The 26,955-nt window shown below is 34.8% G+C and overlaps 1 protein-coding gene across 3 annotated transcripts in view; it reads right to left on the minus strand.

Moving 5' to 3' along the window:
* UBE2E3 (ubiquitin-conjugating enzyme E2E 3) overlaps positions 1–26,955 on the minus strand; it is a 96,128-nt gene extending 69,173 nt beyond the window's left edge. Inside the window, exons 1-3 of one of the 3 annotated variants that reach the window (XM_011959434.1) lie at positions 26,806–26,949; positions 25,961–26,179; positions 24,107–24,157 (exon numbers count right to left, since the gene is read on the minus strand). In XM_011959434.1, the coding sequence (XP_011814824.1) occupies positions 24,107–24,157; positions 25,961–26,179; positions 26,806–26,870 (335 nt within the window). In that variant the 5' untranslated portion in view covers positions 26,871–26,949. Of the gene's footprint in view, positions 1–24,106; positions 24,158–25,960; positions 26,180–26,715 lie in introns of all 3 variants that reach the window. The other 2 variants (XM_011959436.1, XM_011959435.1) reach the window with 2 other exon arrangements.

Genomic DNA, 26,955 nt, shown 5'->3' on the forward strand with positions numbered 1-26,955 from the left:
GGGTCAAAGGAGTTGGAAGAACTTTGAAGGACTGGGGGATGAAAGAGAACTGAGACTGAATGGTTCAAAATATTACCTGCTCAGAGATGCCTCAAGCTAAATTATTTGTTTCCTAACATTTCCAATGCAGTATCTTGCTAGAAAGATTAGATTGTTAGGTATTATAAACTCTGCATGGCTTTTAAAGTAATTTTACTCTAAGAAATTACAAATGTTTAAGTAATTTTAGTAGTATCTTACTTTAAAAACTGGTCTTTCAAAAATCAGTCTTCTCTAAAGTGTCATAGGATCCAAAGGGTTTCTAACTAATATTTACTATTTGCAAAACACAAATGCTTGGAGGTTGGGTTGCCTTATGATGAAAAGACCCAGAGAGGGTTGTCAAATTTAGCAAATAAAAATACAGAAAAAATCTCTCTGAATTCTTTCTTACAATCACATATGAATCTGTATCAAAATTAAACGTTTAAAGAAAAACAAAAACTACTCAGTTAAATTTGAATTTCAGTTAAACAAGAAATATTTAGCATGTTCCTAATATTTAATATGCACGTAAGTATGCTCCATGTACATTTGGGACATATTTATAAAAATTATTGTTTATTTGAAATTCAATTTTAATTAGGTATCTTGTATTTTATCTGGCCATCCTAGATCCAGAAGTAGTATCCTTCGTGGAATCTGGAAAGGCAAAAGGTGGAAGGCAACAAAATCTGAAATCACAAACAATATGAACAGAATGCATATACACTGAACAGGGAGGTGTGCCTTTACTTTAAAACAAGTGAAAGTATGTCTATTTAAGCAAACTCTATGGCCTTAAATCTAACGCCAGCTCAAGGGAATCTTGACAGGCGAATTTTTTCTGTACTACTTGTGCTCAATTCTAGCTCTCACTCTTTGTTCATTTTATCCTGGTGACATGAATTCTGACCCCACAGACTTTTGTCTCCTTACCCTCTCCAGTTCTGCCTTGCTGTCAAGGGTAAGGGACTCTGGAAATGCCTCCCAATTCTATTCCTGCAGAAGGACTAGGCTTGGACCTTCTCTGTTCCAGCTATGACAGCCTCCCCAGCCCTCAGCCCATAAACTGGTGTTTACATCCGTAGCTCTTGGCTTAGCTATAATTATACACATGAGCCAAAATCTGGGCTACAGCCTCTTGTAAGAAATTGCCAGAAGCAGTTCAAGACTACCAGCTGAGCTTTAACCAACACATACACCTGTGTTTGGTAAAGTCATTTGAAAAAACTAATTAATCTGACCCTTTATAAACATCCTTGCCATTTCACAACTGAAACAAATATAACTTCAGATTCATAAAAATATTAAATACATAGATACACAAAAGATTAAAGCTATAAACGTAGGTCTGTTAAATAGAAAAAATATATAACTATATAACCATAACAAATTATTCAATAGATAACAGGAAACTATAAACCAGAGGAATCAAACCCAAATGTCAGTAAGGTGTCACACAGGTAATGTAAATTAGTTAAGCGACCATCATAATAGAAAGAGGTAAGGACTATGGGGAAACAGATAACGCCTATCACTCCAAAAAGATACATACTAATTTTGCTACTCAGCTTCATTTACTTAACTTGTGGTAACCCAGTTCATCTCTGCACCCTTTCTAATAGTCTATATGCTTCCAATGGAATTAATGCCATTCCTATCTTGGGGATAGAGCAGTGGCCTAGGCATGAATAAACCATATGTATATAATATACCCAACTGGAATTAATGAAATGCATTAGACTTCTGATGAAAAAACTGGGGCCAAGATTCACGCTATTTCACACTGCATCTCAATCTGAAGAACGTAGCTGGGAGGTACTACCAGTTATCTTATGATCACAAGGAGAAAGTCTGTCTGAACATGGAGTCAACTAAGAGGAAGGAGAGCAAGCAAATGGAAAGGTAAATCAGATGCTGACAGCATGTTAAATGTCAAATCTACTCTGACTTTATCAGTTATGTGAACCAACAAATTCATGTTTTACTTAAGCCAGTTTGGTTTGAGTTGTATGCCGTTGCAACCAAATGAGTTCTGATACAGGCATTCAAAGTCAATTTTTAAAAGTAACTTACACACACACAGTGCTGAGTTTGTCTTGTATGCTGACAGTATGCAAGCATATGCAAACGTAAGTTTTGGGTTTTACTTAAAATCCTTTCAAAATATTTTCTTTGTAAGACATTGTCTGAAGATTTATCATACAAACACTAGCCTTCAAAATTACATTTGGCAAAAGGCCAAGAAACAATAAAGGCCTTGGTTGTCACCTACTACATAATATATATATTATCTTTTTTCACAATATAAAAGGCTATGATGCCTTGGCTTTCTTAAAAAGAAACATGCTGTAAGCACGTGCAAAGGACACATACATAAACTGACAAGTATCCCTGATATTAAACATATTTAGTCCCAAATCAAAAGTTACTTAACACATTTTTTTTTTTGAGACGGAGTCTCGCTCTTTCGCCAGGCTGGGGTGTAGTGGCACAATCTCGGCTCACTGCAACTTTCACCTCCACAGTTCAAGTGATTCTCCTGCCTCAGCCTCCCAAGTAGCTGGGACTACAGGCGTGTGCCACCAGGTCCAGCTAATTTTTGTATTTTAAGTACAGACAGGGTTTTACTATGCTGGCCAGGATAGTCTCGATCTCTTGACCTTGTGATCCGCCCGCCTCAGCCTCCCAAAGTGCTGGGATTACAGGCACAAGACACCACACTCGGCTGTATTGTTTCTTAAGCTATTGCTAATAAGGTAGTTAACTTTTTGTGTACAAATAAGAAATTTAAAATATTAGCGTTATGTTATCAAGTTTTACAACTAAAACTACTACACACTACACCATTGGTTTCAACTCTAAAAATTATAATTTCTGAAAGTTGCTCTGAGTCAATTAATTTCAAACTCTGTACAATACAGAGAAAAGCAAAGTATTATGCTGTCCTGATTAATTTAACTTCACAGTAGTAGATATTTCTTAACTCTCCACTCCAGCCTCGCAAAGACCTTCCCGAACACATTCACACCTGATGCAGGCAGTGTGATGAAGAGCATGATCTTTAGTCAGACAGACCTAAGTTTGAATCCTGCTTCCATCATTTATTAGTACGTCTTTAGTTATATACTTTCTGAAGGATTTATTCTTCTCATTTCTAAAAAGATAACATCTTCCTGGGAGAATGCAGAAATATCAACAATACATGTAAATTCCCTAGAATAGTACCTACCACACTCAACAAGTAATGCACTTGAAACCATATTCAAATGGGCATATATAGCTGCAATTAAGTGACCCTTGTAACAATTCATCATATAAGGAAAAAGTAAATGGCAATGAAAATGTCCATGGCTAGAAGTCTTAGAAAATACAGTCTGGTTCCACAGTGTACTATGTGCAAACAAATAAATTTTGTTTTATAAAGTTTTACAATATTCCAACTTCAGTGTTCAAAGCCAGCAAACTGACTTATGACATTCGGGTACTGAGTAAAATCACAATCCAAATATCCAGAAACTCCATCTTAATTTATATCAAATCGTAATTAGATTGTTTTTAAATCTTGAGACAGCGTCATCCCTCCTGGAAGTTCTTCAAAAGTAGACATAAATAATTTGACTTAAAGTTATTTACAAAGTACTTCTAGAAATGTCTCAAGTGACAATACCATATTTGTTCATTAGAGGTCATCCGAAACATGAGTACTGCTAATGGCAAGATTGCCTATAATGTGATAAAGCAGTTATAAATACATTATTAGCTCATGTTTGCTTAACACTGTTAGTATAAAAAAATTACACTCATAACAAATAACATTTCACCTCAGAACACCAAAGAAAATATATTTAGGCTAATATAAGCTCCTTACTAAATAAACTCCATCTGGGAATACTAATTAAGCCATATATATTATACTTCCTGTCACAAAAGTGATGTACAGGACATACACTCCATTCTCAAAAGGAACAGAGAGACTCTCTCAAAACAAAAAGCACACATGTACTACACAAGATACCAATAATAAAGACATGGGCAGAGAAAAGTGTTTCAAAACAAAAGTCTTTAAAAAGAAGCCTGCATTTTTGTACAGGATGTTGAGTTTTCTTTCAGACTTTTCACATCTAATTACCTCTAGCCAAGAAGGGTTGTCCACCTTTTTACAAACTGGGGTGTGCCCCAGTTCCTGAAATCTATGCACAATAAAAAGATGTAAGAGGGAACAAAAGATAATCCAAGATAAGTGCAAGAACACAGAGCAGCAATTGTAAATCTCTGCTGTCTAATACAGTAGTCACTAGCTACCTGTGGCTATTTTAAGCCCTTAAAAGGTGGTGTATATTTTAACACTAGATTTCAAAAACATTGTACAAAAAAATTATAAAATATCTCAATTTTTATATTACATTAAAATTAGTAATTTTTCATATTTGATTTTTAAAAACTTAAAATTCATTTCCTTTGTTTCAATTTCTAATGTAGCTACTAGAAAACTGAAAATTACATATGTGGTATACATTACATTTTCATTGGAAAGCACTGTTGTAAATCATGGCAATTAAATCTATGAATTTAGAGGATTTTCTTCATTTGTAATCATTCCTAAGTTTGTCTTTAAAAAAAGTATTGTGAATTGATAGGTATCCGCCAGCTTAAACATTCTGTATGTACTTTATCCTTCTATACATTTTCATACAACCTCTTGGGATGCCTTACCTACCATAGTGAGCAATAGAAAATAAATATATTAATGGATAATACAGATTAAACATGAAACTAGATCAAAGGGCATTATATTAATTGTGTACTAGTACTTTTATCATGCAGACAACAAGCGATATGATTTTCAGTAAAACGGAAATCCATTAAAACAAATTCATTCCAAGATGTGATCGGTAGGCCAGCCACTAAGTCAATCTCATCCCTACTATTTCATTTGCCAGCAAACGCTAGGTGTGGAAGGCCATATGTATTTCTAGCTAATGCCAACTAGGCTTCTATGATACTGTACTGTCTGCTGCTTGGAATATTCAAGCCCTTCAATCTCCATATGCAACAGGTGGAAAACTACAACTTCTTTGCAAACTTCTATTATTAAAGCAAAGACATGTAAAAATACATTTCTTTTCATCAACAAGTATTTAATAGTAAAGACAGTCTTGCCATTTTAGAGGATTAAATAATAAAATTTAAAATCCCCTCATCCATACTTGAAAACAGTATATTAACAGATATGAAAGGTGAATTGCATTCAGCTTGTTTTCTTTCTCTCCGCCCTCCCCAGTTTGTTAGTTAACCAAGTGTCTTTAACCACCACAACTCAAGTGATATGCTAATCTGTCACATTCTAAATCCCAGCTCCTCTTTTCAATACCCTGTAAAGATTTCCTATGGCCTTTACATGTCAGAATCCTTATCTTCGCTTTTGACAGGCCTCTTAGGTCATTTCAGGCTCCTAATCTCCTTTATTTTTTTCTTCACCTTTCTGCCTATTCCTTCTCTTGTGCTTAAGCAAACCTACTTATCTGGTGCTGTATCAATCGACTCCTTCTCCAAATTGTCTCTTTTGTTGTATTTCCACTTCTTGATGTCCCACCCTCTACATTCACAGTTGGGGGGGTGGGGGGGGGAGGACTTCTGGGACTCAAGGCAAAACATAATTGTATGTTTCTTTTCCCCAGCCGTTTAAGAAGCTAGAAAATTCTACTTTGGAAATCCCAGCTCTCAACTTTGTGGAGGCTACTGTGTATTTCTCTCCCACCTCTCTTTCCTGAATAAGTGACATATTTTACCTTATTTCATTTCTTCACTCTAATTTACATTAAATATAGTAATTCACGTTTATAAAACACTAGAGCTTGAAAGGAACTCTGGAGTTCAGAAAACCAAAAATTCTTAAGCATTCTTCTGAAGCGGTGGTTCAAAACTTCCAAAAGGTTTTTGAAAGAGTCCAAGTAATGCAATCGTCCCAAGCTGTTTCCAATTTTTGCCTCTTTAAGAGTCAGTGTGTCATATTCTCCATCCCATCATAGTAAATCTTAATGTTTTTATTACTGATATGAGTTAACGATGCATAACATATATTCTTTGTAATGTTGATGTAAATATTTAAAACACACTAAATACTAATGTATTTAAAATTTTGTTCCTTTTCAAAGCACAAGAATTCTTACTTTACATAACAGAGTTTCAATCAATGCCTTCATGATTTTGCTTATGAATTTAAAAAGTTATTCTCACTTTGGAAGGCCAAGGCGGGTGGATCACAAGGTCAGGAGATGGAGACCGTCTCTACTAAAAATACAAAAAAATTAGCTGGGCATGGTGGTGAGCGCCTGTAGTCCCAGCTACTCGGGAGGCTGTGGCAGGAGAATGGCATGGACCCGGGAGGCAGAGCTTGCAGTGAGCTGAGACTGAGCCACTGTACTCCAGCCTGGGCAACACAGCAAGTACTTTTTTTACTTTACTCAAAAAAAAGTAAGTTTTTCTTTAAGGTCTAATCCTGGCCACGACACTATACAACCCCACGGATACCATTTATACTACACTTACTCTGTGCTGTGTTATGCTGAATACAGAGTACAGTGTGAATGGTACACCCTGCAGTTGTACAGCGTTAACATTTTAGATTCAACCAGTAATATGTATGCCTATTTGCAAAGTTTTTCAACAGCTTAATCCTTTACAACATATAAGATTTTCATCCATCTAGAGCTTATATTATAAAAGTTGTGATTAACAATTTTTAAAATCACTATTCACATATTCCTGTCACTTAATAATCTTAACCTCATGTTTTAGAAAGCTATTTTAATAGATTTTTTAAGAGGTGTTTGTTTTATAATATACTGTCTTATTCCGAACATCTAGTGAGCAAAACTTCAAAATTATATATATGTATATATCTAATATGTCTAGAAATTGGGTTAAATGCCAAGAACAAAAATTGCAAAAGGCAGCTGAAAACACAAAATGATTATCAAACTGTATTAATACTTTATTCTGTATCACTGGTCAGTGCTATTTGTAGGCCAGAACCACTTTCAAAAATATATCTTTGTATTATAATTGGTTCTAATACTTCATTTTTCAAAATGTTCTTTCATAAACATGCCTGTTTATTTGTACATATAACAACTGCTTTTTATATCATTATATGTAACATATACCATTTACATAATATCTAAAACACTTAAGAACAATGAAACAGGATTATTCACATTTCTAAGAATCAGAGGCGATAACTTGCTCAAGCTTTTACAGTTACTCAATTGTAAAGCCAGGACTTGAACTACCATTTGTCTAACTCCAAAGCCCTTTATCTGCGTCATGTGGATGTCCTGGATGTACAAGGTCTGTTTTTTATTTTGGCTTTTTCTTTTTTTGGGGGGGGAAGGGGGTGGCGGGGAGGGTGCCTATAAAGAAAAAAACAGAAAATAAGTATGGCCAGGATGTGGACAAATTGGAACCCTAATATGCCATTGGGAAAGTAAAATAGCACAGCTTTTGTGAAAAGCAGTTCAATGTTTCCTCACAAAGACAGAGAAATTATCATATGACACAGCAATTCCACTCTTAGGAATATAGAGTGAAGAAATAAAAACACGTATTCAAACAAATGTGTGTTTGTGAATCCTTCATAGCAACACTATTCACAGCACCCAAAAGGTGGAAACAACCCAAAGGCTCACAACTGGTGAGGAGACAAAATTTACCAAATCCTTTTTTGGGTACTGTGGTATTTCTTGAAATGCTCAGTTTTTCTTCTTTAGCCTACTGTGACGTGTCAGAGTACTGGGAACTGCCATTCTTCACGGTCTTGTAATACCCTTCGTGGACGGGTATTATTCTTATCATAATAAATAAATTTGACCTTTTATAATTTTAATATTTTTGTTCATCAGTAAGATTAGATAACTGTCATTCAGCGGTACTGGTGTTATGCTTGGGGATGCTTATGACATTTGCTTCAAAACAAGTTTGAGGTAGCCTCCCATCTTGTCTTAGGCTCTAGAATAAGTCACACGGGACATTTATACCACTTACATATTTAAAATATCTTATCTGCAGATCTATAGAGAAAAGTAATTTAATAAACATTAAAAGTATAAATTGAAAAAAGTTCTTTCACAAACAACCTAGTTAATTAATGCTTTCAAATGGATCATCTGCTAATTATCTGAAGGAACTGCTGTTGAAGATTTTTTTTGTTTTACTCCTTTTCGGATAAAAACATACCTGTTGCTTTCAGCTCCTCCAAAGTTGCACCTTATCATGTTCCGATTTACTTGTACTTTCAGCTGTTTGCACTACAATTTGATGCTTTCTCATTAAGTCTTTGTAACTACAGACACGCTCACACACAGGGCCTTAATATTCTTGTATAGACTCCTCCCCCCAACATTATTACCAACGGTTATGTTGCATTATGACGTAGGTAAATTACACAGGGTGCTTAGATTAAGAAATGACTAGCCATTAAAATCAAGTAGGAAACATGATCGTAATTGTTCTTCCATAGCTTCACAGAGGATAAATGAATTTCATCATCTCCCCCTGCCCCTTCCCCACTCTCCTTATCCCTACTGAGACCACTGGCCTCAGTACCAGACACAGAGTACTGCTTCTCACATTACTACCTGAATCCTTAGATGTGCCTTCTTAAAACGCACATTGTCAGGTCACCCTTGGCCCACTAAGTAAGAAGCTCTGCTTTGGGTAATTGCTGATTATAAGAATCTCCTGATTCACCAAGTCCAACCAGAACACCACCAATTTATAGCATGAGGGTAAGGTGAACCTATAATTTATCACACAAACTCGGGTACTTCTGAAAGTGAAAGGAAATGCTATTAACATTTTTGACAAGACAATAGATGTAAACCAAGGTGTATGGTCAAACACTGCTGCCGTTCTGCTCTACACTTTGAGAATCTGGCAAGTTTCACAACTACTTTCAACTAAGTTAATTAAAATTATTCTTACAGCTCTACAGCATTTTACTGACATGAAAATGTAAAGAAACATAAGAGCTATACCCAGTCCTAGTGCCCGGTTCAGCTGGGAGGAAAGGGCACATGACAAGAGGCAGTACCAGTGAATTAAATATTAGTAGTACAAATGTCTCCCAAAAGAGACATGTGCAGGAAAGATGTAAAATTTGAAATAGACTTTAAAAGATCACTATCACTTGAAGGATGAAAGCCATCCTAGGCAACGAGAGATGTAAACAAAGATACAGAATCTAGAAAACCCAAGTTTTACTCAGGTAGTAGGAAACAATACTTTTGCTACAACATAAGACTTTTCTACATAATGGGAAAAAAAAATAAAGATAAGATAAAAATAAAGATCAATTAAGAGAGCTACATGCAGGTAATTTTGATAGACAACCACTGGGACTCTGAGGGAAATCCATCACCAAAAAGCAGCTATGATACGATGTGGCATGAGAGCCTAGGGGAGATGAGAAGGGATAAACGACACAAGGGTGAAAAAAGAATATGTATCACATACATGAAGAAATACTAAAGGAGGGTGGGAGAAAGAAGAGACATTTCAAGTACATCAGAAAAGATGAAACCAAAGAGAACATGGGCATATAAAACAAAAAAAGACACAGAGTAAGTCATATGAAAAAATACTAACAGGTAATATTTCCAAATGACCTTTCTAAAATAAAATGAAAGAGGAAAAACCATATAACAAAAAGATGAAAGAAATACAAGACACAAAACTGGACAAAAAAATTAATACAGATAGATAGATAAATGGGATAATAAGTAGAGAAAGATGAAACAATTAAATGAGCTTAAAAAATCTCTTAGAAAAAGGTTAAATAATTGAAGAGAGATTAGAAATAAGAGTAAAAAAAAAGTGTAGTTTGAAGCAATGGGGTAAACAGAAATCCTTTTAAGAACAAAAGTTTTCCTGTAAATGAAAAAAAAGAATTCATTAATAATAAAAAGATCAAAGGGATACACAGAGTCACATATTTATAAGAGCCGTGTGTGTGTGCGTACATACACATTAAGCTCATGCACAAAGTTCAAATGTACTATGAGAGTTCAGAATTGCGGGGAGGTGTAAAAAGTAAAAAGCTAGAGGAAGAAATTTTTTTTTCACATATTAGACAATTACATATGCAGTAAAAATCACACAAACTTAGTCGAGATACATTTTATGTAAGAAACACAACTATTACAAATTATTATATATTACTCAAAGTAATGCTATATAAAATTAGTTTCTTACAACATTATGATTTGCTATTACTGCAATGTGGAATCTAGACCAGTAATTTGCAAGTGCAAGTGATAGCCCCTCCCCTCCAAGATATCTGGAAATGTGGGGAAGAGGCAGGTTTTGGTGGCCAGAACATAGCATTTAGTTAGCAGAGTCTGAGGATGTTCAATGTCTTCCAAGTCAAAGCACAATCCAGTCAAATATAACTAAGATGCCCCTGATGAGAAACACTAAACAGATAAAGGAGGCTGCTTCTTGTATATTAACAACAGAGTTAATTTTTAAGTTCAATTATTGTGACAAATTAATTTGATTCTGATAAAGGCTTGCCTTCTACCTTAATCTACCCCCTCAGTTTAATTCAAAACTTAAAGCAGATCTATAGTTTTAATAAAGATATCTCAGTTCTCCTAATGCCAAGACTTAATTATCTCTGACAACTGACAAGGAAGTGGCTAGAAGAATGTCATGTTTGAAACAACAGCTTAAATAAGTATTCAGTTTTCAAAATAATACCTAGAGCAATGGTTAAGTTGAATGTATGCACTTGGCATTGTTACACACCAAATAGGTCCATATGACTTTTACCCTCTAAGGTTTCCTAGAGCAAAGCAATTTAAGCTGAAGCTTTTTTTTTTAATTAAGAATTAAGAAATTCTATAAAGATGATAGCAATAAACTGAAGTACTACAATGGGTTGAAATACAATTATGAGTTGGCAATCATTCTGAAAAGGATACTAGGACACCAACTCGTTATTTTGAAAAAGAAGAAAAAATTGGTAAGGGAAAAACATTAAGCACATATCATACCTTTAGTATGCAACTTGCATGACTAGGTAACCAAATAGGAGATGAGAATAAGTTTCTGTTTAGAACTGTATTCCAATGGCTGCTAACATCACAAGACAACAACCAGATCTTAGGTGCCTTTTCATACAAAAGCACACCAGGAGTTTTGTTTTGTTAAAACAAAACGAACAAACAAAAAGTAGTAGTAGTTAGAAGAAAAAGAAATCCAGCTTGAATTTCTGTGGTGTAGTTTAATATCCCAAACATACAAGAAACACTAAGGATGAAGAAAGATATTAAACTACACCACAGAAATCCAATAAGCAAAACAGACTCTAAGAAACTCAGCCTGGTTTCTTCAATAAACAAACTGCAAAAATGAAGAAAACACTGAGGAGAACCTTATAGATTAGAAAATAAAAAAAGAAAAACTCTGAGTATAACTTCTGATGCCCCAAAAACTTAACTACTAATAGCCTATTCTTGACCTGAAGCCTTACCAACAACAAAAACATTTTGTAAGTTACATGTATTATATACTGTATTCTTACAGTAAAATAAGCAAAGGAAAACCATGAGATAAAATACATTTACAGTACTATACTGTATTTATCAATATTGTAAGCTTGTCTGAAACAGCAGACACCTACAGCTGCAGATTTCAATCTACAGTACACGCACGACAAGCAATTCAACTTTTTCTTGTAAAGTCATGACTTTTCTCTGCTTCTTGGAAGCATTTCCAGCATCACTAGCGCCACTTCACATGGGTCCCATGGTGTTATTCAAGCTTTACAGTATCGCACTAAACACAGTAAAATATACACAAGAACCAGGAGAAATCACTTTTTACTGCAATACCCAATTTACTGGAGTGATGAACTGTTTATACAGAAATGATCAGCATCACATAGTTTTAAGCAGATACTTGCAACACTACAGCTCACTGCAACAGCAACAGGAGGTGGTTACAAAATTACTGCCGTAATACAGTATGTACTATAGTTAATTTTATGCAGTTATGATTTAGTATTTACATTTGTTTACGTTTCTCTTGACTCCAAATGGCACCATGTATGATCTGTAAATGTCTATGTAAGTTTTGATAAATTCTAACTTTTTATAATAGATTTGTGTATTACTTCACAGTAGTAAATGATAAAACAGATTAGTATCCACATGTGTTTTGTGGATTCATGACAAGCTTAACCTTTTCTTAATATTTTCACTATTTCTAGGCTACACCATTCATCTGCAAGTTTTTTCAAATTGTAAATCTCTAAATATTTTTCCAATACATTTACTGAAAAAAGTTATGTATAAATGAATGCACTCTTTCAAATTCATGTTGTTCAGACGTCAACTGGCCTTTACTTGTATCCTCATTCAAGTAACTATGGGAAAGGAAGGACAACATCCATTTGTAACCCTAAACAATGACTGATTACGGAGCTACTGAAAATTTGTAGGCATGCTGATGTCACAATGGTTAAGTTAAAAGGAGTCTTATCTTTTGAAAGTGCATAGTGAAATACTTGCATATTTTAAGATACAGATGAAATGATGTCTGAGATTTGTTTTAATGTAATAATGGGAGAGTGAAATGGATAGGGGCATAGATGAAGCCAGATTGGCCATGATTAGGTAACTACTGAAACTGGATAAAGGTTATATTTATGGAGGTTCATCATACCAGCCTGTTTACTTTTGTGTATGTTTCAAGTTCTCCAAAATTAAGAAACCTCGGCAGAAGGGAAAAGTGGTAATTGCAACATGCTTATTTTAGGGTTTTCAAAAAAACAAAATGAGTATTTGGCATCTTCTAATGGAAATGGGGATAGTGAGCATCTGGGAAGATGAGAAAAATGTCTTTTAAAATTTTACAAGGACACTGGTGTAAATATAAAATGAAGAAAAATTAAAGGCACACTGGTTAAAACTGCCATTGAATTCCACACAGATTTACATGCCTCTGAGTTTGTGTTCAAAGCCTTCAAATGCCAGGTTTCTTCTCATTGTGACACCAGGTAAATTTAGTACAAGCATATATATTCCAAATCTAACAAATAACACCAATACCCTAAGAAACAAGTATGAGGCAAGAATAAATCATAAAGCCAATGCCTTATGCTACCCTCTACATTTTGTTATTGCTACTGTTTAAATTGAGAAGACTACAGAAAGCAAAAGGAAGCTATAAAAAATATGTAGCCACAATCTTCTGAGATCGGTTCTCTTCGGGACCCTGAATAAATGGATTCTTGACCTACTAAAATTTAATGTGAAAAAATGATCCATTTGTAAAGACCTATAAGACTGTAAATGGCAAAACTAACTACAAATAACCACCCTCAGAAAGGGAATAAACAGTGTTTATAAAAAGTGAGATGCATGGATGTAAAGGGAGGATCATGATGATGATTTATAAGTGAAGGAAAATAAAATAAAAAGGTAACAAAATTCATGTTTCCCTAGGCCTTTCATTCAGACCAAAAGATGTGGAACTATACTCCCAAAAGCAATTTTGGACTAGAGATGTCTTTATTTTTCCCCAGACAAGCTGGAAGTTAAACAGAATGACTGAGTATATTTGCTCTGGAACATTAAAGCAGCAAAAAACTTTGGAATGGCATAACTAGTCCAAAAGCTTCTAAAAAAGACAGACTACACCGCAGTTCCTTTCAAAACTTCATTTGTTGTGAATAACCATAAACTTAAAACAATTATTATACACATCAAGGACCAAAAAGAAGGAACTGGGATGTTTAAAAACTGAATGACCCTAAGCTGATCCTCACTATTGGTATTACTTTATCACCACCTACTGACAGGCACATCAAAAACAGATGCAATAAACAAGCTTTTGTTATTTCTCTATATACCCTTATAAAACTGATAGAATGTCAACAGAGAGAAGAATCTCAAGGCTTTAGAATTTAACTTTATTACTGCATTTATACAAGATGCAAGGCACATATTTGCTTAATAAAACTCAATAATGTCATCAATTTAAAATGAAATATATAAATGTGGTAGATCACCCTGAGAACATTAGTTCTGTTTTATAAAGTGGACCAGCCACTCTTCCAAAGAGACTCACTGGAAAAAGCAAATCCCAGCCTGACCAACATGGTGAAACCCTGTCTCTACTAAAAAAATACAATTAGTCAGGTGTGGTGGCACATGCCTATAGTCCCAGCTACCCGGGATGCTGAGGCAGGAGAACTGCTTGAACCCGGGAGGCAGAGGTTGCAGTGAGCTGATATTGTGCCATTTCACTCCAGAGCGAGACTCTGTCTCCAAAAAGAAAAAAAAAGTTAGCTGGGCATGGTGGGGTGCGCCTGTAGTCCCAGCTACTCAGGAGGCTGAGGTGGGAAGATAGCTTGAGGCTGGGAGGCAGAGGTTACACTGGGCCAAGATCATGCTGCACACCAGCCTGAGTGACAGAGTGAGATCCTGTCTCAAAAAAAAAAAAGAAAAGAGAAAAAGCAAATCCCCATACTAATGATCACAAGTTTACATAAATTTAAAAGTACAAATTCGTAAGTTTAGGATAAACAGTTTAAATAAACTATGAAATATATAAAACAAGACAAAATTAAGAGGAACCTAATAAAAAAATCCAAATTTCTGCAAAAAAAATCAGAGCTGGTATCAATATTAAAAGATAATACATGCTCACATTACTGAGATATCAGCTTTAAAAATCCCTTAAAATCTTACATGACTGGAGTTTTTCCTCATAAAACACAAAAATTCTTATCTGCAGAGAGAATTTTTCCAATTTCAAAGCAATTCATAAACATGGAATGTTTCACAACACCCCAGAGAAAAGAGTAAACGTAGATTTAAAAGTTACTCCTCTGCCTATAAGAAAGCCATACATAAAGAATTACATGGCTGCAAACAGATTTACCTTTTCCATTATGATCATATTCAATCCCTGACCGTCTTCCTACAAAGAAAGAGAACAAGACAAGACAGCTGACCACTTGGGGAATACTACCTGAAAAGAAAATGCTTCTGAATGATAATTTTAAAAAGATAAATGTAGGAAGGGCCTGGCATCTCCAAGCCAAAGAAGGAAACTCTCTTCTTTCTCCAATTCACCATCTGGACTTTATTTGCCAGATTCTAAAGCCTGACAGGAACAGTATTTTGGATCCTTTGAGAAATAAGCAAATGAAAGGGATATACTTACACTAAGCATGTACTTATAGATCTATATCGACTCTGCTTTTACCAGATTTTTCAAACAGCACTGTACAAAACCAAAAACGCTTTCATTTCAAGTCAAAAACTAGGTTTTTGCCTTGGATCTGTCATATATACATACACACTGCATGACATTTGGCAATTTTCTCATCATTCACATTCAGTTTTGAAATCTAAACAGAATAATAATATTTACTTCATAGAGTTGTTTTAGGATTTAAAACAAAATATTGTATTATTAGGTTTCCGTACTGTGGAACCTAGTACAGTGCCAAGCTGGTACTCAATTATGTCCTCTTTAAGCTTTTGAAGTGAGAGTGAAAGTCACTTATTCATAGAGAGAGAGAGAGAGAGAATATGTGTGTCTACTTTGTGGCACGGAAATTGATTTCTCACCGAGTATCTGTACACTTCTACACATTTTTCAGCTACTTTGCAGTTACTGTACATGGATGACTAATTCATGCCTTACTTCCAGACCAAAGCACTTGAAAGTTGCCACATGACCTTCCAGGTGTCTTGCCTGGACACATGTTCCAAATGTCAGAGCTACAAGATACACAGACACAAGTCAACACAGAGAAGAGCTACCCAAGATAGTCTCTGGACCCACAGCGGACTTCACATGAGTGAGAAATAAATCTTTATATGTTGAGCCACTGAGCCTTCTAGTTTTGTTTGTAATCACAACACAACCAGCAAAATTTAATGTCTCCTTTTATAGTCTAATTGCACTTAATGTAAGGCAAAATACATACATAAGTATTAAGTATTACTTAATACTTGTGTTTAAGTATTAAAGATTATCTTCCTTTCTGTGTAATATTGTGTATCTAGAATGAATGGAATGATTGAAAGACAGTATTTGAAAGCAAAGTGAAAAAACAACCCAACATACAAAGAACAACTTAAAAACAAGTGGACACTGATAGTTTCACCTTAAGAGAAAAGAACTCTTAAGCATACAAGTTGCAAAACAAAAAACCCAATAAACCAAAAATAACAACTGAGAAACCAAAATCAGCTATTAGGAAACAGGTAAAAAAGAAAGCAAAGCAAATAAAAACACCCTTTCATCATGAGTAGTAAGTAATTTCAGTCATGGTCACGTAACAGAAGTAGCAAAACAGTCCCTATTTATCCATGCAGTTCCACTTCCCACAGTTCCCGTTACTCTAGGTCAACCACAATCCAAAAACATTAAATGGAAAAATTCCAGAAATAATTCTTAAGTTTTAAATCGCACCTCATTCTAAGCAGCATGATGAAATCTCACATTGCCCTGTTCCATCTCACTTGGACTTGAATCATACTTTTGTCCAGTTTACCCACACTGTATATGCTCTAGTCCAGAAGTGTCCAATCTTTTGGTTTCCCTGGGCCACAGTAGAAGAACTCTCTTGCGCCACACATAAAATACACTAACACTTACAATAGCTGATGAGCTAAAAAAAAAAAAAAAAAGAAAAAGAAAAAAAAAGAAAATCGCAAAAAAATCTTATAATGTTTTAAGAAAGTTTATGAATTTGTGTCAGACCACATTCAAAGATGTCCTGGCCACCATGTGGCCCAAGGGCTGCAGGTAGAACAAGCTTGCTCTAGTCACTCAGTAGTGGTCTTCGCTATCAGACTCCACTATTAGAATTGGTTATAGACTACGGCAGTGCTTATTTTCAGATAACCCTCATTTTACTTAACAATGGCTACTATGTCAACTTTCAGGCATCCACCGAGGAGTCTTGAAATGTATTCCCCACAGATAAGGGGGAACTACTGTATAGGGCCATTAACAGCTTATCTACAATTCTAGAATCTCAAAACTCTGAAAAAAAAAAAAGTTTTAGTAAGGTTGTTACAAAATAATTTGGTAGCAACCCTAAATCTGAACTGACTTGAAACCATTTGTAGCTTCTATTTATCCCATCTGTATGAATATTAATACATTTTTGGTGTGGAAACAGTAATGCTGTGGAACAGATTACATAAAGTACCACAAACACATCATATTACCTTTCTAAAACATGAAAATTTCTGCATTCTGAAATACATCCGGCCCCAAGGGTTTGAAATAAAGGATTGGGAACTTGTAAAAACTGAAGTAACTTGTGTATTGTCGTAATGATGAAAATAAAACCCAAATGAGGAGCACAAATTTCTAACCTGCATGTAATTCAATGTCAAACTGAATTCTGATGACTGTCTAATGTTATTTCTCCATGATGTTATTTTAATACTCCTAGTAGAATAGACATAACCAGCCTAAAGGTAGATCATGCAGGGATATAATTAACTGGCACAAGACCTAAAAGAAATAAAAATACTGCTGTAAGCATTTCTGGCCTCAGAAGACCATAATTTAGCAGGTACTCAAGGTAGCCATTCCTGTGGTTTCACATAAAAAATAATACACACGTATGTCAAATAATGTAAGATATGTATAAATCATGCATAGAAGTAGCAGGAAGTGAAGAATCAGCTGAGGAAAGTGTAGGTGAATATATTAAGGAGGCATCACTAATAAGACAGGAAAACAGTCAAAAGTAAACTATTCAAATATTCAAGAGGCAAAGTACAGGAACAAATATCTATAGGAGGATCTCTCAACTTCAGCACTAGACATTTTGGCCCAGGTAATCCTTTATTGTGGGGGGTCTGTCCTATGTACTACAGGGTATTCAGCAGTATCCCTGACTTCTACCTACTAATGTCAGTGGTAGCCCCCTTCTCCCTCAGTTATGAAAAGCAAAAAATATCTCCAGGCATTACCAATTGTCACCTACCCTGGGGGCTGGGGAAGGGCAGGACAAAAATTGCCTCAGTTGAGAACCACTGATCCAAAGGCAAAAAAAAAGATTAAGTTTGAAGATGTTTCAGCTTCCAGATTCCAATTAAAATGCCCAAATATACTTACCTGTCAAAATTGGTATGTGAAAAAAAAAAAAAATCACTTTCTATTTCTCTTGATTTACAAGTGATTTTATTATGTTTTCAACTCATATTGATAGGGAAGAAGAGACTGAAAAGTCAAGTTCTTCATTCTCAATCTGAATGTCCTTACACTCTATGTAAGACTTGTTGATTTTCCTGAAAATCAAACATAGCCATAGTTGCTGTTACAGCAACGCATTTAAGGAAAGAATAAAGTACTAATTGGTTATGAGAGGAATATGATTTGCAGCATGTAGCTGCAAAGTAAACACGTAACTTTTCTAAAAGCACACGCTGTTTTACCCACCTTCTAATTACATTATCTGCATTGAACTTAATAGATCCTTAATAAAAATGTGAAGTTTAGAGGGAAGAATATTATTTTCACTTGGTCACTCCCTTGGAAAATGTTTCTAGTCACACAGCGTACTGAGCATTTCTGCTACACTGGTATGTATGGAGGAAATAACTAGGCCTACTGTGAGTATCAATTTCCTCTCATAAGCAAAAACAGTAGCTAGGTAAACTGGGAATAGGTTATTAAATATTAAGTATCATAATTATTGAAAAGGTAAAGAACGTATAGGATATTTAATAAATTTTCTCTTAAGTCATTGTTTTGCCTGGAATTGCTATTTCTATGTCAATTTGAGAGATTTCAATTTATTTATTAACAGACCTTCACATGCAAAGCACCATGTGAAGGAAGGAAGAGATACAAAAATGAATAAGACAATCTCTGCCTTCAAGGAACACTCCTTATTGCAGAAGGTAGACAAGTATTATAATACAGCATGAAAAAAGTACTTTATTACAGTTGTGTTGAAAAAAACTACTGGCTTATTGAGAAATAAAATATCAATTTGCTTTGATCATAAACTGTTTAAAATTATCACTAATGCCCAAGTCCCCAGAAAAATCCTCATGACTTTTGAAGTCTATATTGATGCCAAAATGAATTTATCAACAATAAAACTAATAATATAAACTACCTGTAGATGACCACGGCACAGTGGGATGAAAAATACTTTGTCAGAGTAGTTCCATATTTATCTGTTTTACAGTCGAGCTTCCAATTAAGATTTAATTTTTATAAAAAGGGGCTTCCAGGATCTTTTTTTTTTGAAGAGTTGAAAATAAAAGGACTAGATAACCAATGAGACACAATCTTGTAGCAAACACTAAAACAAAAACAATCAAACGTATTAAGAAGAAAAAGCAATCTATCTATATGTGTGAGAGAGTTTACAACCAAGTACTCTACAAGCAACCAACAAAGCTAATAGAGGGATCACACGTTATTTCAATTATTACCTGCTTTCATATGCCAATTAGAAAAAAGCTTTCAAAATTTCTCCTTAGTTCACAGACAAGGAAAGAATGCTATGGGGTTAGGTAATGCAGGTAACAGCAATCCAGAATGTGAATTTTAGAACTGCTGATATAATCCCATTCACAGTAAAATCACAAATTCTTATATTTTAAAAGGGGAAAACACAATCATTACTCTTATCTAAAAATTGTTTATTATACTTTACTGGACAATCATAATATTCTCTATTGAATTAAATATCATTAATCTTATGTATGTTCCTTTAAAAGGGATGCAGTATTTGTTCATCTATGCCTGAAGCTTTTAGGTTTATTTTCTTTTTTACACAAGTTCCTAGGAACTTTTACTGACAATAAAAAACAAATTGCTTGTTATGTACTTGTACTCAATAATCTGGTGACGAATTAAGATAAAATTACATAAGACATCAATGCACTGGAGAAAATGCCAGCAACAGTGAGAGCACACCGCTACACTGTGTCTCCCATTTTTATCTTGCTGTGGCCACTTTACTGACTCCATTTACACTGCTACAAAACTTAAACATATTAATTCATTTAATCCTCACAATAACCCTACTATAAACAGGGGTATTAATTTAATCCCCACTTTACAACTGAGAAGAACAGAAATATTCCAAAATGTATCTAAGGTAACACAGCAAGTTAGGCAGAGCATGGATCTCAACCCAGACAGTCTTGCTCCAGTACCAGCACTTTTCAAACCTACTTACATATGCAATTCACCAGGAATCTTGTTAAATTCAAATTCTGGGTTGCAGGTTGGGGGAAGCAAGAGTCTGCATTTCTAACAAACTCATCTGTGACTCAGATGCTGACAGTCTGCAGGTCACTCTTTTAAGTAGCAAAGTTCTAGTCTACCCTAGAAAATGATGGAAAGTGGTAGCAACCCTCAGAAGAAAGCAGAATTTATCCTCAGACAATTAGGCTAATGAGGAAGCTAGAGATTACCAACTACTGGTTTAGAAACAACTGCTTCTTTTATGATTTCATTTTTTTTTATTTTTAAAGAAGAAAGTTAACGAAATTACCTGATCTCAGGTTTTGCTAGTCAGTATATTAATACTATAAACTTGAAACTGTAATACATATCCCCCAGTACGGCCTTTCCCACATCAATAAACTATTTATTAACACAAATACCCCCGAATATCTTCAGAACAGATTCACTCTGAACATACTGATGAATATTTTAAGTGTGTATATTTGTGCTTCTTCCTATATGGAAAGAAATTAAGGGTTATGTTAGAAATCAAGTACCTTTCTAAACTTTTGCTGTTCGCACAAGTGGTGACTAGGAGAGGACAAGGACACCCTCTGGGAAACAGATGGAAAGTAAATGTCTTAATAACACATCACTAAACAATTCTAGTCAATAATTCTCTCTAAATACAAATAGGGAAATGCCCATAACACAATTTCCCTTGACTCTCATTGATGCAGCAATTATTTATACTCTATGTAAACAGCATAAACTGAAACCAATAAATAATATATCCCTATGTTTAGTACACTATGGTCCATGGCCCTCCAATACCTAAAACCTAAAATAACATCAAATCACTGGAAATAATGTCATTATCAAACTTTTACACTATCAGGAAAAGAAATATCAATGCTATCAAAATATATTAAAACATGTATAAAACCATACACAATACTAACATCACCCTGGGTGTGTATGTACTAGACACAACTATATACTAATTAAAGAATATTTCATTAATTAAAAAATAGGAAGGGATTTTAGAGAAATCGTCCCAGTCTGAATAATTTTTGTTTTGCTGAGTTTTCTTGTATTTCATTCAACTTTTTCCTGAATGTACACAGATACACTTTACATTTCTTCCCCGAGGAAGAATTAAAGCTGTCATGTACTTTGACAAACTTGTAAAAATCGTATTCAAGACTGTAATGGAATTCTGATTAAATAACTACACATGAAAGCCAAATGTATTAGGTTTCATAGATCTCAGGCAATATGAATTCACATATTCTAGAATTTATGAATATAGATTCCATTTTTAATTACAGCATAAATTAATAAATTTAAACTGTACAATCACCGTAAAGCTAAAATTCTCATTTACGCACTTGTGAATTAAAAGAACATAACACCACAGTCTGTCACAGATCTGACACGAAGGCAAAAATATAATACAAATTCAGGCTTCTTATTTGTCAAAATTCTAAAACACCTTTACTGAATACTCAGTATTCCAATTCCCACTCAAGGACAAAAACTAGGTCTTCTTCCACCCAAAAGAATTTGAAGACAAACAAAGTATCTGGATATTTTACATGTGAGGCATACGGAAAAACACTGCCTCCAATAATAAGCAACAACTTATCCTGGTTCGCTACTAAGACATATTTTATGTCTGTTTTTCACATACCACAGCCACACATAAACTCATCCACTAAAAGAACCTGAGAACTAAAAGATGTCATTTGCAATAGGTGATAGTCACCACAGGTTGTGACAAGGGAAAGCAGGGATGAGGTGTTCCATGTTATTGTTCACAGAAAGCCCAAAGTTTTGATGTTTCACTAGTTTAATTACTAAATGAGGGACCATTATTTCAAGGACGTAAATGAAATCTGGTATATAAAGAGAAAGACAAGTGAAACCTCCTATCTCATGGAAAGATTCTACTCTCTCTAAAATAATCCTCAGTGACCTTGAGGAAACATTCCCGAGTTAAACATGTAAAGCAGATTTCTCTGGTAACTGTAACAGTAAGCTATTGCTCTGAGGGCACTCAACACATGTCTACTAGGCTTTCTAGATTTATGCATATACATTAGTTTGGTCCATTTGCAGAAAATCAACAGAAAGCTTTAAAAATGTTTGACCTTACATGCAATTTTAAAACATTTAAGAGTTCTGAATTGATAGATCTTTACATTTTTCATAATGGGAAATATCAGAATACACTCTGCAAGTTAAGTGATTCTTCCAGGGAGCAAATTTAACTTGACCTCTCTAAATGGCTACAGATTTGACACACCATTTAGAAGGCTGGAGGGAAAATACTTTGATTTGCTTGTTCTCTAAAGCAACACTGTTCAATAGAAATATAATGCAAGTCACATATGTAATTTTAAATATTCCAATAACCATATTAAAATAGTAAAAAATTGAAATTCATTTTAATAAAATTTTATAGCCAAGTACATCCAAAATATTATTTTAACATGTAATGAACATATTTTTTAAGTCAATGCAATATTATACATTCTTTTGTTGTACTAAGTTTTCAAAACCCAACGTGTTTAAATTTTACCCTTTCAGCACATCTCATTTTGGACTAGCCACAACCGAAAAGGTCAACAGCCACATGTGGCAAGTGGCAATGTTACTGGACAGCACAGCCCTTAAGTAATACTTTGAGATCTCACATACCTCTATCTCCTTAAAATTAGTTTACATTCATGTTTCCTGTTTGAACTGAAATTACAAATACAAGCAAACTCTTCATTCAATGGATAAATCAGGATCAAATCACCTTATCTGAGGATCCAGTTAACATACACAATAAGAAGTAACTGGATTATACTCTATTATATATCACAAGTAGGCTTCAGAAATAGGGTCTGATCATCCCAAGTGAATACAACTTGTAACAGAAATACAGGTTAAACATGAAAACATTTTCCTACCAAACCATAAAACTGCCTTATTTCTTGCAGCTGCTCACATTATTGAGCACATATCTCTTCACAAATTATCTACAATATTGTTTTCTATGTGTGTTCAATTTTGTAAGCCATATAGTCATTTAAAAAAGAATAGAGCGCTATACAAACAAAATGAAAAAAATTATTGGAGAAAAAATAATCAACCAAATACTTTTAAAGTATCTTATACCAACCAATAATCTTAAATTCATCTACCTGAGTTCCACTGAAACGAATGCCCACAATTCCAATTCATTTACTGCTTTTCATACACATATTCCAACTACCAAAATTACTAAAAATTTCCTCAAGCCATCAGGACATTTGCTTAAAACGTAAATAATTCCAACAATGCATTCTGTAGAAAACGAGGACTAAAACCATTAGCTTAGCCCATAAAATTTATCCTTAAGGCTAGTACCTGAATAAATCAAACAGAACCAACTATATGCTTGTTTACTGCATTTACATTTTGTAACACCACATTCAGCAATTTCTAAATGGGGAAGGTCAGTCCAGATTGCACACAAGCAGTAACTTTAAAGCTGAGCAAAATTTTAGAAGTTTCTTCAGTATACTTCTGAATAAACACCCTCTACAGAAATACACCAGAACAAAAATCAGCACCATTCATAAGAATCTCAGAAGCACAAAATCAGTATATTCATAAATCCACAAAGTATACTTATGCTAAAAAGTATTTTTTCTCCCAATTTTATCTAGTTCACCTTCTACAATTTTTATTTAATGCACTTGCAAAGCTGTAAAGAAGCAAACGTTGTCTCCTCTGCTGCACACATATCCAGACAATACATCAATCTCTTGATATTTTTCCACAATTTGAAACCAAAACAATAAAATTCATTTCTTACCTGCAATTAGGAGGAGGATCAAGGGTTATTTCAGCTAGCTCCTTCTGAATTCTGTTAGTGAAATGAGAAGAGACAAAAAGGATTTGAGATAGTCTACAGAATAACCAGGGAATTACACTGCCCTCTACCACCATGCAGTTAAATGCAAGGCTGGCTCTGCCTTCAGTAATGCTAACATGGCTGCTTCCTCTTTGTTCTCAGAGGCATAACCCAAATCCCTTAACAGAAACTTTGCAGCTTTTTTTCTCACTTGCTGCTGCAAATAAGTGAGTCATTTACACTTGATTTGAGAAATACTCATCCACTAGTACTCAGTAAAGAATATAATATCTATTTCAAAACACTTTTTACCAAAGAAATTCTCTTTTCAAGCTTATATGCAAATGAGACAAAAAGGGAGGAGGGAAAGCACTGGAATATTTGACAAGGACTTCGAGTGACTTTTACTGAGGTAAAAATTAACAGGCTACTGCAAGAGCACATTAACAGTTCTGACAATATTTTATCTGTCAAAAAAAAGTTTAAAATTTACAAATATCTTTACTGGTGAAAAACTTTCGAAGACTACTTGACATTCTAATTTACCCATTTCTGTCTTCTCTGATCATAGGCACAGCACTTAAATTTAGTAAATACTGAGAGAAAGAGAAAATACATAGGCCTGAGTTAAGGGGGAGAAAAGCGGTTCCCTGATTTGATTCAAATTTAATATGCTTTCAAAACTTTAGATGTGTCTAATATGTTCCGCATCAACACTATACCAAATTGAGAAGGATTTTAAATTATGTCAAAGACTGCTGCCATTCAAAAATATTCTCAAGTTATTAACACATCATTACTGAGACAATAAAGGTGAAAATCCATAGAAAAATATGAGTATTTATGAATCACCACAGAATGTAGTATTTGATCAGTTTTTACATTTTTTCCTTTAGTTGTGATCAATAAAAATTAACAAAATGTCAACATTGGCTAACGCTGTAGAGATTATACATTTTATGTATAATTACTAGAGTTTGTGGATATTCCACTACTACGACCACTGACAGTCTCATTGACAGAATCTTTTCTTCTCTATCAGAAAATATAAATCAATAGGAAACAAATGATCTTCCACTTACATCCAATTAAATATGTTTCTCCTGCTGTTGAGTATTAACTTGTCAAGCACATCCACAAGTTTCAGAGTGAAGAGGCCCAAGGACAATGAAAGTTTTCTATCACCAGTGACACCTCAAATTGTAAAGGGCTACTTTTCAGTTTGATTTGCCCTCACAAGCACAGGGAGGGATAATCATAATTTAACCATGAAAGTTACCTGTGATACATGATTTAAAGTAATGTTTTGTAAAACTGTAAGCAGATTCGCAGCACGATTTTTAAATCTGCTTTCAAACATAGCAAAGGCCCGAATTTGCAATTCTCTAGCAAATATGATCATTTCTGATCATTAAGTTTCATGAAGAGAGGCCCTGCTAATCTCTGGAAGTGTCAATTTCATTAAAGAAGATTATGACTCATAAAAGGAAACATCCCCAAAGTACCATCTAATTTGGGTTCACCAAATTTTCCGTGCCAACTCCTTAAACAATCTGTCAGAATGTTAGTCTAAACTCTACTCAAGGACACTCTTAACTGAAGTTACCGAAGTACAGAATAAGTTTGCTTAAAAGCATAATTCTAGCAAGGTTGCTTACATACCACCTAAAGAATGACAACTTATTCAAGTACAAAGAAACTGATAATGAAGTGAGTATTTCTGAACTATTGCTATTGATGTAAAACCAACAAAAGCGTCCAACCACCTGGAAGACAACCTGACAAAGTGTGCTGGATCCTTCTTTTACACATTACCTTTTAGCACTAGTGGATAACTTAGCAGTGGTTTTGCTAGAGAGTTTGGTGTTTTTCTTCTGCTGGGCGGCAGAAGGTTTTCTTTCCTCTTGTTCTTCAGGCTCTGGAGCGGCTGGGTCTCGCTGGTCCGCATCTGAACTGCCACTGCTGGTGCTGGGGCTCTCATCATCGGACCTCTGCCTATCACTGGACATCTTGGTAAAGTTATCTCTTGGAAAACTTTTAAAGAGAACAGGGGAGGATGGGGAGAAAATGTTAAATCTAGGAAATAAACCAACAGCATTTTCTTCTATTCATCTAAAATCGTATTGTAATGAAAAAGCTTCAAAAGTGTTCACACTTATTTCATCATACAACAAGGGTACAGGGGAGGTGATGTGTCACACAACGCCAGCGTTCAGGGATTTGCCGAACTCAAGTTAGAAAACCCACTCACATTTTTTTCCATCTCTTGGACAATCTATCAATTGTCTACTTTCTCAGAAGGCATGAAACAGATTTGCCAAGGAACTTAGGCAACAAGCATTAATAACATATGACACACTGTAAATAACAGATCTCGCTGAAAAATGTTTAAAAGTCACTAATAACGTCTAAATATTTACACACTGACATTGGTCAAAGCTACCAAATTCCCTTTCCGAGAGGAAAACACACCCTGTTAATCGCCCATATGCTTATTTAAGGTGGCGATTCCTTCTCAGTGCACGTAAAGCCTTTAAACACAACACTTGGAAATTTAAAAATCAACTAACGAGCTCCTCTAGCTGTTTCCACCGCCAGCAGCGAAGATTCATCCGGCCAAGACCTAGCTGCCACCCTGGGAAAAGCAGAATTCAAACTGCACCTTCTGCAAAGCTCCCAATGCCACCAAGGTTCCTCGCTCAATTTTTACATCACGGACCGACATTTTGTCCAAAATAACGAAAAAAATAAGAAACCCAGAGGAAAAACAAACAAACAAACAAAGCCCCAAGAAGTGCAACAAATTTCCG

The sequence above is a fragment of the Colobus angolensis genome, unplaced genomic scaffold, assembly GCF_000951035.1.
Source record: "Colobus angolensis palliatus isolate OR3802 unplaced genomic scaffold, Cang.pa_1.0 Scaffold492, whole genome shotgun sequence".
NCBI lineage: Eukaryota > Metazoa > Chordata > Mammalia > Primates > Cercopithecidae > Colobus > Colobus angolensis.